This window comes from Nipponia nippon, unplaced genomic scaffold, assembly GCF_047370975.1.
Source record: "Nipponia nippon isolate SJK-2023a ecotype South Korea unplaced genomic scaffold, ASM4737097v1 scaffold_2, whole genome shotgun sequence".
Classification (NCBI taxonomy): domain Eukaryota; kingdom Metazoa; phylum Chordata; class Aves; order Pelecaniformes; family Threskiornithidae; genus Nipponia; species Nipponia nippon.
In genome coordinates this window covers 33,527,696-33,540,596 of record NW_028262336.1, presented here as the reverse complement: position 1 = coordinate 33,540,596, position 12,901 = coordinate 33,527,696, and the positions used below count along the sequence as shown (strand labels likewise).

Here is a 12,901-nt window from a genome sequence, read left to right as displayed (position 1 = left end):
ATGGAAATATACCGAGCCTCCACATTTTCCAAGTTTTGACAAATGAAAACCAAGACCTTTTCTTTTAGGATTTTGAGAAAAAGTTCCTGATCTTTTCAGTTTATCTTCTTCATTCTGTGAGTGCATGTAAACCACATCGCATTTCTCACTATATCATTCTGTTACGAAAACAAATATTAATAGTAAATTCTTAGGGATCTGCCCAAAAGGAGTTTGTTGAGCCATTACCCTTGATTCTGTAAGATCACAGTGTCATAAATGGCCAACAAACAATATATCAATTATAAACACTGCAGCTGGATTGATTACAGATACTCTGCTTTGGCGGCCAAGTCCCCCAGCCAGTAGGTGAGCGTAACACAGCGCATGACCATGCGTAAGGACTTGTTTTTCACTTTTGCCTCCCCAGGTGATCTCATGCATTTGCCACCCTACCTTAGGATGGACTTTTTATTGAACCGTGGCGTGCAGGGCACGAGCAGAGACCTGGGTTTGGGGCAAGCCTGCTTGGAGCCGCAGAAAAGCCGAACCTTGAAGCGTCCCACCGTCCTGGAGCCGATACCCATGGAGACATCCTCCACAAGAGAAGTACAGTCATGGCAACCTGGTGCTGTGGCAACGTTACCTCAGCGAGAAGGAGCTGAGCTAGGACAGGCAGCAAAAATGAGCAGCTCCCAAGAATCCCTGCTGGACTCCCGGGGCCACTTGAAAGGAAACAATCCCTACGCAAAATCTTACACCCTGGTATAACAAAAAGAGCATGGCTGGACAGTGACTGTAAATATTTACACTGAAAAAAAAATCCAATGAAAGCTACCTTTTTTTTATTGAATTCCAATATTTATAATTAAAGAAGAAGATTGCCAAAATATTTGACAAAAAAAATAATAATATGAACGACAGACAGTGCAAAGACTCTCTTGCTTTTTTTCTGTCTGAGTGTGAGCTTCATCTGACTGGACATCTGAATTTTTGGGTAAAAAGAGTCCAGTTTTCTGATCTTCACAAGCGTTTGTGTTTTTACTGATTTTCTACGAAGTGCATGAAGACTTAACTAAAACATTTTAACTGGAAGTTCCATCAGACAAGATTTAAAAGGGAAAAAAATCACAAAAAAAAAATCACCCTATTTGTGAATTCAACAGGAACATTGATTTGGAAAAACAAAGTCTTTTGTCATGTTTGCACTTTTTTTTTAAATTAGAAAATGGGTCCTTGATTGTTCTTTTTTTGTTGTTAATTAGGATGAGTGATGTCAGTGGAGTGAGGGGATTGATTTGGTTTTTTTTTAAATATTAATTTAATGAGACACTCTTTGCATTTTGTCTATGCGAAATAAAAGGGTCTTCTGCCTTTATTTGTGATGTCTGCTTCCATTGCCTCCTACTGTACTTGGTTCTCCCTAAGTGTAATAGCCATGTCAGTACCGTACTCTGAGCAATGTCTTCTTGTACCTTGGGCAGAAAAGGAAAGCAGGGGTCACACCTTTGGAAAAAAATTGGGGTTCACTTACCCACAGCTTTTTTGCTACCATGGGGCAGAGAGCCAGAACGGCGCAAGTCCCAAGTGCTCTGAATCAAACTCACCTGAGACTCTCTGCATTCGCACCATCTGCCACCAGAAGGCTTTCGTTCGGCTTCAATATTTTTTGGATCAGAAGAAATGTGTTGGTGTTACTTTACTTACTCCCCAGGAATGGATCTTTAGTCCATTTGGGAGCAGCACTCACAGAAATTAGTCACTTATGTAAGGGCTGGGGAAAAAAAAAAAACAAACCACAAAACAGCTTTTCCATAATAAGAGAAAGGGGAGGAAAAAGTTATTCCAGGTCTAAGATCAACATGGCTTTCCTTAGAGGAAAAAATCTTTTTACAGGGGAGCTGTCAGCTCATATTACTTTCTTGCATCTTTTGATTACATGAGAAGTAATATTGCTTGTTTTATGCAAAGCATAAATGATTGAATACTACAGTTGGTGGGTTTAACACAACAGCATTTGAGCTGCCTCGCTAAGTGCCTCCTTGTGTGTATTCTGGCTACCTTTGTGTGCCCTGACCAAGAGAACGTGGTGCAGAGCATCCCAGACTAGTGCTAATACATACACACTGTTCAGCACTGGTTGAAAATATTAACTGGGGTCTGAAAGCAATAAAACTCGGTAAGCTTGAGCAGGCTGAGGAACTCCTGCAATTTCCCTGGCTGGTGACAGTGTGGTCACTGCTAATGCAGACATTTCTGCACCATGCTCAGTTCAAGTTGTTATAAAATAGAAAAATGCAGTTATGTACAATTGTTTCATTACTATTATTAATGTAATTATGTTGTTGTAAGGGCACTAAGTTAGCAAAGTACTTAAGTGTCTTGAAATGAATCAAGTTGCACTTCCATCCTTAGCTCTGTCAAGCCCAAGTGCTAAAGTCCTGGAAAGCCCTTCTGAAGAAGCCAAATGAAGACATCCTTGAGGTATGTACTTCTTACAGACCTACAGAGAAGTGCTGAGATGTCACTCAGATAAGGAAACATTTCCCATCTAATCTGCCTATTTGACCAATGAGGTGATAAAGCACATTAAAAACCAAAAACCCAAAACAGAAAACAAACAGAAAAAAAACCCAACATTTTGCCTCTGTAAAAAAATTTAAAAATTCAAAAATTAAGTATTACTTGTTAAGTATTTCCAAGTATAATGAAAAAAATGTTTTGAAAAAAGTTTAAATTATTCATTTGCTTTGAGTTTGGTTTTTTTTTTTCCCACATAGAAACATTTTGCTAATACAAACCTAATTTAAACATGCAGGAAGAAATTCATTTTACTATTTCCCATTGAAAAACTCCACAGAAAACTAAACTTTTATTGGAGATTTAATTTTGGGGCAATCCAGTTCTTTTTGATTCCCACAAGACTCTTTGCAGTGTGTTCAGCTTGAGCTGGGTGGGGCATTAGTACTGCATTTACAAATAAAAATTTATTTTCTCAGTAGCATTCAGGACTTTGGAGTCTCAGGCCACTTTCATCTTCCATTTAAGCTTCCTTCTTGTCCTCTGAAAAAGAGCAAAAATCTTCTGGGCAAAATCGAGGCTTGATCCACTTTTTCCCATGGCTCTTGGCTGCCCTCAAGCACAGGGATGGCGGGTCCCATGGCAGCGCTCTCCACCAAAACTCGCCTTCAGTGAGAGACAAGAATGAGCATGAAATGGAGGGAGGAAATATTCACATTTTCAGCTCCTGGTAGAAAGTGCCAACTGTCCTTGACTTAACAAGACTTCTTCCTCATCTGTATTCAATATGCCTGGTAATATTCATCCTCCTTATGAAGTGAAGATGCCTTTGGGGGCCCCATATTCAAAGAAATTCATGGCAAGTCTCCTGCTGGTTAATATCAGAGTGGAACTGGGCCCTTGCTTAGCACATGAAGGCTCAGACCTACAGGGTGCCTGGCTCCACTCCCTGGATCCAGCCAGGTCTTCAGCATGCATAACCATAAACATGTACAGTCCCCTTGGCTTGGGGGCTTTATTGGCTTTTAATTTTCCAAACAGCACTGGAGTGGTAGAGCTAGTTAAACATGTAACAGAAGCTTTAAGGAAATGCCTGTCCTGCTCTCATCTAGTCAGGGTTTGGAGGCAAAAGTAATCTCTTTTCTCAGATCAATACAGCTGGGAGCAGTCAAGTCCCTGCAGGTTTGTAGAACCAAGGTAAGAGAAAATGTGCTGATGTGTCCCTACCAGCATGATTTTAAACACTTCCTTGTAGCAGAACCATCAAAATCCATGGATTCCCTAAGTCTGCATCCCAACATGTGATATACTTCCCCCATTGCACCAAACACCCTCTTGGAAAATATTTCTGTAAGTGAAAAATCCTGTTGGCACCAGCATGCGACCTCAAAAGACATTCCCTAAAGTACCAGAACATCTAGGTATCAAGCAAGCACACCTTGAACAGAACTGTGACTTTGTCTTAGTCCTGAGGGTGATAGGAGACTTTACTTCAAAAGATGAATTTAAGAACTAAAGTTCTTCTCTGTCTTCTATCTACTAAAAATCATAACTTCTTAGAGAGACTCATTCTTTTTCACATTATACTTTTCCCCATGCCCCAACTTCAGCTAACCCTTTAATGATTCACAGATAGTAATTAACTCTCCCTTTTGTCTCAAATGAGTTAGCAACTCCCTCACTCCTGCCTTTTCAAAGAACCCTTTTATCCTTCTTTATTCCATTACTGTTTCACTTAAATTGTCTGATTAACACAATTACGTTAAACTCAGTACAGCTTTTCCCTCTCCTTGTTTTTAGGTTGGAGCTTGCTTTTCCTATTCAGAACCAAAGAAATTTTGACTGTTTAAAAGTTTTCTTTTGGTCGATTATTTTTTTAACCAGGTGAGCTCCATAGCAGTGTTACCAAAGCTAAGAAGAGTTAGGAGTTACAAGCAAGGTGAGGTATTATTACACCAAACAACATAGTTGAAAAACAAACAAAAGCAACCCTGGACTACTTTTTGGGACAAACGGAGAGTCCAGAGAAGCTTTGTACAACTGGGTTTCCCACTTTCCCAAGCAGCTGGGGGGTTGATACCCATCCCTGGCTTGCAGGTGCATGAATGGCAATAGGTGTCTACCTGATTCCTTGCATTAAGTAATTTGGGGTAAATGTCTTCAGACTTTGATGCCCAACATCCTTTACCTGCACAGCCAGGTATATATGAAGAGGGTTTTTTTGGTTAGTTGGGCTTGTTTTTTGGGGGAAGGGGGCAGGGAGGGTTGTCTTTTTTTTTCTGAAGACATGAACAGCAAAGATGTGGGATAAAGGGAGGACCTGGAAAGGCAAACTCCTCCAGCACATCATTTTCCTGAGTAGGCTGAAAAGCTCTCCCAGAGAAGGGAGCTCTAGCTGTCTTTTAAAAGAAAGGAAAAGTAAAAAGAAAAATAAGCACACAGTTTGGACAGCCCATTCATAGTTTTAGTGTTAGTTAGGTTATTTTAGGTCACAGCAATTGCTTAATGGGCTCTCACAGTCAACTATGAGGCATTCCAGCAGGGAAAAGAGAGTGCTTTTCACCATTAATTTTCCCTGGGCTTGCCTGAGCCTCCCAAGGGGGACCTCACCACCTCCCCAGAAAGAAAATGCCTCTGTAGGAAGTTCACCAGCCCAGCGCAGGCCGCTAACACTGCTGGGAGGTCATACAGTGCACTTCCCTGAGGTTTTCTTATACTTTCTGAACTACTCCTCCTTTTTTCCCCAATGAATGTTATGCTCCTTTGTTTCAGGATTTCAGAGCAGGAAGGTGCTAGAATTGACACAAAAGTGACCTGTAACTATTCTCAGGGTTGACAAGGGCCCTGTAAACTTTCTAGCAGGTCTTCAGCATGGGAGCATTTGGTACACCAGCTCCCCATCCCACAGCAACTTCCTCCTGGCTCTGCTTGAAGCACCTCTGCCCTCCCCACCCTGAGTTCAAACCTTTGGACTCTTTCATTTAATTGAAAGCAAGTAAGATAGGTGTTTCATAAAAGGACATCTCATAATCGTGCGATAGTAGAGAAATCCACAACACAACAGGAAAACAAGGTGAAAAACCCTGAGAAATGCAGTCACTAAGGAAACTTGTCATCAAAACTGTAACATACAGTAATATGATTTTGGAATATTGCTCAAGTTAAACTACATCTTTGCACCTAAAGTTTTTTCCAGTATGCTTTCTTTAATAGTTCCAGTCCTGGTGGGATAACAAGATTAACCTGATTCAACAGTTTAATAGAGAAAATAGTAGTTTCAGTGCTATTTGTAATGCAATAGAGGCCTTGGGTAGTGTGGGGAGGGAAGGGAACATTGCAGCCGAGAGCTTGGAAATACCAAGCATGCATTGAAACATGTATCGTGATAGATCTTCCACGAGTTAGAGCCTGGCTATGGACAACCCTGCAGCTTTTCCCTAAAGAAAGCACACCAGGTTCACGGAGAGCTTGGAAATCCTCTCTCCTCCCATCCCCTCGCAGGCTACATCCTTTCTTCCTGTCTTGCCCTTGATTTTCAGAGGCTTTCAAGGTTGCAGAAACTCAATGCGGCTGCCTCGGGATCCTAGGGAACATCTTCCTTTCATCTCCACTGGCAGCATCTCTGGCATCTCCCAGCCCCTCTCATGCTGCTGTTCCCATGCTGCCCTGGCCACCACTGCTGCCCCGGCCACCACTGCTGCCCCATGCTGAGCTCTTGCACCCCTGTGGGATGTGCCCCTTCCTGGGGTAGCCACCACCCTGTTTCTGTAAAGCCAGAAAAATGGGACCAGGGGGTCCCCTGTGTCCAAGGCAGGTCCCAGTGCACACCATTCCCAAACATCTCAGAGCCTCAAGGACGGAGAGCTCAGCTCCGATGGATAAGGCTCAGTCCAGAGGCTTGAAATCAAACAGCCGTTCTGCCTCTGGCACCCGGCATGCCTGCCTTACGAAGGGCTGCAGCATCCAGCCCTCCCAGGGGGCTCACATCGCTCCTATGCCAAGAAAAGAGCTCCTGTTATACTGGAGAGGACAAACAGGCTGGTAGCATTAAGGACCTCACCTCTGTTCCCAGATCTGTTGGAGCCCATCCCTGCCTTTGCACACCAGTGTGCTAGTGCCTGATATCTGACCGTCACCTGCTGTCTGTCTGGGCAGCCAGGGTCTCACAGGAAAGTGGGAGCTCATTGGGACTCTGTTGGATTTAAATAACATCATTATACCAAAAGCACAAGGCAGGGATACATTTGTTCGTGAAGAAAAGCATTAGAAGGCTGTAAGGCTCTGCTCTGTACCAGCTTCTTCACCTCTGTGTAATTGCTCCAACATTAGTAATAGTAAAATTAGATGCTTCTATAAAGAAATTTAAATTAAATGTAACCTGAATCAATTTGAACTTTAAAACACTGAGCTCGTACCACCTGTCTTTCCTATAGAACAAATTATATTTAAGCCCCAAGGTCAGGAGCAAGGGGAAAGCTTAATTAAAGTTGATAGCAGACTACATAATCACACCTGAACCTACATACAAACAGATTAAGCACCAAAAGCCATTTATTTTATTCTGCTATCCTTGTCTGGACTTTAATAAGATTTTCCTTTTAAAATGGCGACAGCTTCAGTTGCATTTCATCTTACATGTACAGAAATGAAGGGGTACCTTGGCAAGCTGCTCTCCACCAACCACAAAAGCTCATTCATTAGTCTCAGACATGTTGGGCCATAGCTCTGCACTTCTAATTAAATCGTCATCCTTGAAGGTGAATCCTTTACAGTATTTATAAGCAGAATCACCTCAGGTGGAGAAGCCATGAATCAAAGCAACAGGCAACACAGAATTGATGAGGTGCTGTTAAAAATAGTTTTCCCATCATTTCAAAGAGAGCCAAGACAAAACTCTACAGAGGGAGTGAAGCTAGTTTCTTTCATTTGAGGAAGACTAGGGATTTAGCAGCTGAAAAAGAGTAGACATGACCACCCGATTGTGCATTTTCTCCTGTGGGTGGCTTGCAACATGCAGGGCAAGTTTGTGATTTAGGCTGCTCTTCGCTGGCCTAGGTCAGGAGTACAGTATAGCTGGACATGGTTCGCCAAACCAAACAGAGGGAGTTGGTGCGCTAGGAATGGGTGGGGCTGCAGGTTATTTCTGGTCAATCTGGCATTACAGAGCCAGCTGTCACCTGTGCCGTGAGTAGCTTATCTGTGATTACAGTGTGCAGACATGCACGTGCATACCCATACGCACACACGCTCTTCGTCATCTGCACAGAGAATGTCAAGATCAACATGAAGGCTATCATCACAACCCTTTCACTACCACTGCATTGCACTTTGTGGAAGGGAGCAGGGATAGATGCTATAGCACCATGAGACCACAGCAATCAGCCACTTCCAGTCACATCACTCTCAAGTGTTTGTCTTAGCTGTGCATGGGTGCATAGGCAGATCTTAACTGTTTATGGCCCACCCTCTAGCAAATATTGTCCTATCCAGGAGACAATGTCTCCTGGTTGTTTTTATAACTTTGTATTTTATTCTTTACTCCTTACAGTAAGAAGCTGATCTTCTTAATTCATTCAGCACAAGAATACAAGTCAGAGACTTTCAGGGGCAAATGCTCAGGTCAAGGTGAAGGGTGTCATTTACACTGACTAGGACTAGAAGAAAAGAAAATTAATTGGATGAAGTCTGAGTGCTAGAAAGTGCTCTGCATCAACCTTGAAAGTACAGCAAGCCCATGATCCCCCTTTACAACTGTGAACCACTTTTCAGACACTCATGTACACAGGAGGTCCCTGGGAGCTGTGTTCAGTGCTGTCCCATTCCGTCCTAACACAGCACAGCAAAACCGCATCCATTTCCATAGGTGGCACCCAGAGCAGACATGGAGATGGTCAGTGTTTGCCTCCTGAGGAACATGTAGAAAGCTTTATGACAAAGCTGACAATGTCATGAAGAATATATTTGTTCAAAAGACTACTGCTACTAATTATAATCATTCTCAATAGACTTGTTTCATCATAGCCTGACGAGTAGGATTCTCACTGGAAAGACCACTCAGTGGACCCAAAATTTTCATGACAGTCTCTCATTTTCAATAACATCCAGCATAAAAACAGCCTGGTCTCCTGCCAGTTCAATCAGTTGGCCCTAGATAAATGAGAGTTACTTGAGCCTGAGGCTCTGAGGCCAACAAACCATCTACTAAATCAGGCCTGGGCAACCCATGGCACCCACCTCTTGGTAGCCTCTTTCTCCTGGATTCAGGATATAGCAGAGGTTTGTGGGGATTCATGTTCTAGGTGGGAGCTTCAAGAGTCTCTTCCCAACACCAGGGCAGATCCCCACCTTTTGGGTGACCTTGGCAGCTTCCCTCGATTGCCTGGAAGCAGCCCAAGCCACTGTCTACAGCCACAACAGTCTGGAAACAGAAAGGAAATATTTGGATTTTTTTTTCTTATAAAATAAAGAAAGTCAACTTTCAGAATTTCCATTCACCTGGCAAGCTACACATTTCCCTTCTCTGCCCTGGGAGGCAAACAAAAGCGTTTCCAACACTCACATTATCTGAAGAACAGAAAGTGGTTTTGGCCTCATCCAATGATTATCACATTGACATGTTTTCTCCGTGCTGCATTGTCTGAAAAACGGAGCAGCCAGGACAAGGCTGGACAAGGACTGGGTCTCAGCAGGCTTGATGAAATTAGCCAATACTGAGCCCAGGGTAAAAACAACTTGCCTAGCGCTTCAGTGAGGGTTCCCATGCAGCACTTCCTTAGCTGCGTGTGCTGGGCCTGAAGGAGGCTTGAAATTTTGCCATGCAAATTAGCGATTGCTCAGCTGACCAGGCAGCTGAACCAGCAGAGCAATCAGCTGGTGCTGACGTGTTTGAACTTATCAGAGAGCTCAAGATCCATGGAAATCAGGGTATATCCCAGCCCCTGGGGCAACTTCTAAAGACACTAACAAAAAGCACAGTTCCTGAAGGAAAATAGCACGTTACAGTATGCAAATGAAATAATTTCCAGCACGTGAGCTCTGAAGCAGTCTTTAGAGCTCAATAAAGAACATTAGCCTGGATCACATGAGAAAAGAGCAAGTCTCGCCCATTTACCTAGCAATATATTGACTTGTTTCTTACATTGTTCGATAACAGAAACTCATCTCCAAACTCTGCGTAGTCCCAGTAAAATACACACTCAGGTCTGACAGGACAAAATCATTCCTATTTTTACAGTCACTGAAGTCCCAAAGACTTTAGTAGGGGTTTAGGATAAGAGAAGCAGGCAGATAAGCATGTAATAAAGAAAGAAAGTGGTCCACTCGGAGAAGAAAAATGACAGACACCAAGAGCTAAGACCTTGGCAAAATTCACTACAACTTTAAATTCACCAGGTCTTGCCATGTAGACAAAGTTATGCATAGCTGATATCTGTGTCAAGATGATGCTTGACAGTACAGTTTCTACCTTTTGCAGTTTTAATCAAAATTGAAACCTTCAGCATTTAGTAACAGTGGCAGTGTCAAATATTACTGTGGCTCTGATAGTGACATGATATTGCCTCAAAGATGGCAGAATATTAAGGTCAGAGATCTCTGAGCTTTTCATTTAATCTTATTTGCACCGAGAAGATAGGACTCTCCCCTCTGAATAGGGTACAGCAACATTTCGAGTACTAAAGACTCAGGAGCTGTATATCTCATCGGGGGAAAGCTGCTGGTATAGTCTTTCATTGGCACTTCTACAGCACATATCAGGAGTGTAACTGAATAACTCAGAAGCCTGAATGCTTTATATGCCCCTCATCATACCTATGAGGAAGAGAAGACTGCTGGGATCAGATGCTTTCTTCAAGGTCATTCTGCAGACACAAGACTTCAGCCTTCATTGTTTTTCACGCAGATCTTGATTCTGCTCAACCAAGCTCGGTGGCAGATTGCCCTGTGAAGTTGTGGGGTTTCTATGCTTGGAGGTACTCCAAATTCGAGCGGACAAGCTCTGAGTCACCTGAGTTATGCTGGCCCTGCTCTGAGCAGGGGAGGGATAATCCCTGAGTTCTCCTCTGGACAAAATTACTCTGTGATTTCAAAACAGAATTTCCCATGGGAGCAGAATTGCACTGGGAGTGGCTCCATTGTAAAGACCTGCTTTCATCCTTGTTGATAGCAAAACACTGAAGTTTTTCTCTCCTGACCTTTGGGAAGGAGACAAATACTTCCACATTTGAAAAAGAAATCCTTCTCCCTGGTTCTTCAGTTGCACACCTTGCTGGGGATCATGGGTAAACTTCTGGCTTTAGGTTTAACATGTGCTACTATCCAGCCACCTACCAAGTTTCACCTCAGCTTGCATATATATAATGCTATAATTATTTTCCAAATATGGACATAACGTGGGGTCCCAAAAATCAGGTGAAAGTTTGTCCTCCATCTCCCTGTACCTTAGTTTCCTGTGCTAAAGGATGCGGGCAATTGCTACTTCATCTCACCATGACCTCATGCAGAGAAACTCAGAAATGTTTGTGGAGCACTTGGACACTGGTCCAAATCTCCAGGGAGCCAATGAATAATTTCATGTTCAGTTCAGCTTCTGAACAGTGAATTCTAAATAAAATACAGATAGTACAAAAGAAAACAAGGAGTAATTTCCCATTCATAGAAATAGGAGTGGCCTGGGAAGAGAGGAATATAGGCTTATGAAGTCAAGACCTGTGTCATAACACATTTCGTCATGGAAGAGCAAGTACCATTAGTACTGCAGGGGTATCTAATTCTGGCATTTCTCAACTTCAGATGGCTGGCTTTGCAACCTAGTTATTTTTGATGTGCTTTATAGTGTGCAGAAACTTTCTGATGTTTTGCTAACCAATGACCTTGTTTGAAAAGAGCATCTATGGTATTTTAATGACTTTCAGATAACTTTTATAGCTGATGTTTTCACCCAGCAGGGTACTCTTGGGTCCAAACCTAAATATAGTCTGTCTGAAGAAGTGTCAATTTTAAAAGCAATGAAGGATGTCAATTACATCTCAACATTCTCAAGAGTGCTTGAAAATATCTGCTGAATCAATACATATATATACATTTGTTTAAAAAAAAAAAGAAAATAAAAAAGACAATAATTCTAACAAAGCATGTTACTCTTCAGAAAAACTTGAAAAGTTGACTGATTTATAAAAAATTCAAAAATTTCCTATACTTTTAGCAAAAGCTTGCTATTTAGCCCTCTTTTTCTACTATAGTATTTACTACATGATTTCTACAGGTATTACTTTCCTTATGCAGGTAATTTCTTATGGTGTCTGAATATGTCCAGAAGGTTACTAGGTTTTTACTCCAAGACACCTTTATTCCAACACTATCCATTCTCAAAATAGCATTTCCACATATACAGAAAACATCCCAGGATTTTCACAAACTAAGAATGTTGTCCATATCGGAAGATATCAGGTATAACATGTATATATAATATAATATATATGTCATATATATGTGTGTGTGTGTGTGTATATAAAAATAGTATACATAGTATATAAACATATATAATATATATGCCATCTACCTGGACTTGTGCAAAGCATTTGACACTGTCCCGCATGACATCCTTGTCTCTAAATTGGAGATTCAACAGATGGAGCACTCGGTGGATAAGGAACTGGCTGGACAGTCACACTCAAAGACTTGCAGTCAACGGCTCAATGTCCAGGTGAAGATCAATGATGAGTGGTGTTCCTCAGGGGTCGGTATTGGGACTGGCACTGTTTAATATCTTTGTCAGCGACATGGACAGTGGGATTGAGTGCACCCTCAGCAAATTTGCCAATGACACCAGGCTGTGTGGTGCAGTTGACATGCTGGAGGGTAGGGATACCATCCTTGACAGGCTGGAGAAGTGGGCCCATGTGAACTTCATGAAGTCCAACAAGGCCAAGTGCAAGCTCCTGCACATGGGTCATGGCAATCCCAAGCCCAAATACAGGCTGGGCAGAGAATGGATTGAGAGCAGCTCTGAGGAGAAGGACTTGGGGGTGTTGGTTGACGAGAAGCTCAACGTGGCCCAGAAATGTGCGCTTGCAGCCCAGAAAGCAAACCGTGTCCAGGACTGCATCAAAAGAAGCGTGGCCAGCAGGTCGAGGGAGGCAATTCTCCCCCTCTTATTTGGCTCTTGTGAGGCCCCACCTGGACTACTGTGTTCAGCCCTGGGGCCCCCAACATAAGAAGTACATGGACCTGTTGGAGTGAGTCCAGAGGAGGACCATGAAGATGATCAGAGAGATGGAGCACCTCTCCTATGAGGACAGGCTGAGGACTGCCTTCCAGTACCTGAAGGGGGCTTACAAGAAAGCTGGAGAGGGATTTTTTACAAGGGCACATAGTGATAGGACAAGGGGTAATGGCTTTAAAC

General features: G+C 42.6%; 1 protein-coding gene across 1 annotated transcript in view; it reads left to right on the top strand.

Moving 5' to 3' along the window:
- DSCAM (DS cell adhesion molecule) overlaps window positions 1-1,357 on the top strand; it is a 476,303-nt gene extending 474,946 nt beyond the window's left edge. The window contains exon 33 of the mRNA XM_087758597.1: window positions 410-1,357. Within this exon, the coding sequence (XP_087614723.1) occupies window positions 410-750 (341 nt within the window). The 3' untranslated portion in view covers window positions 751-1,357. The remainder of the gene's footprint in view (window positions 1-409) is intronic.
- The last annotated feature ends 11,544 nt before the right edge of the window (window positions 1,358-12,901 follow it).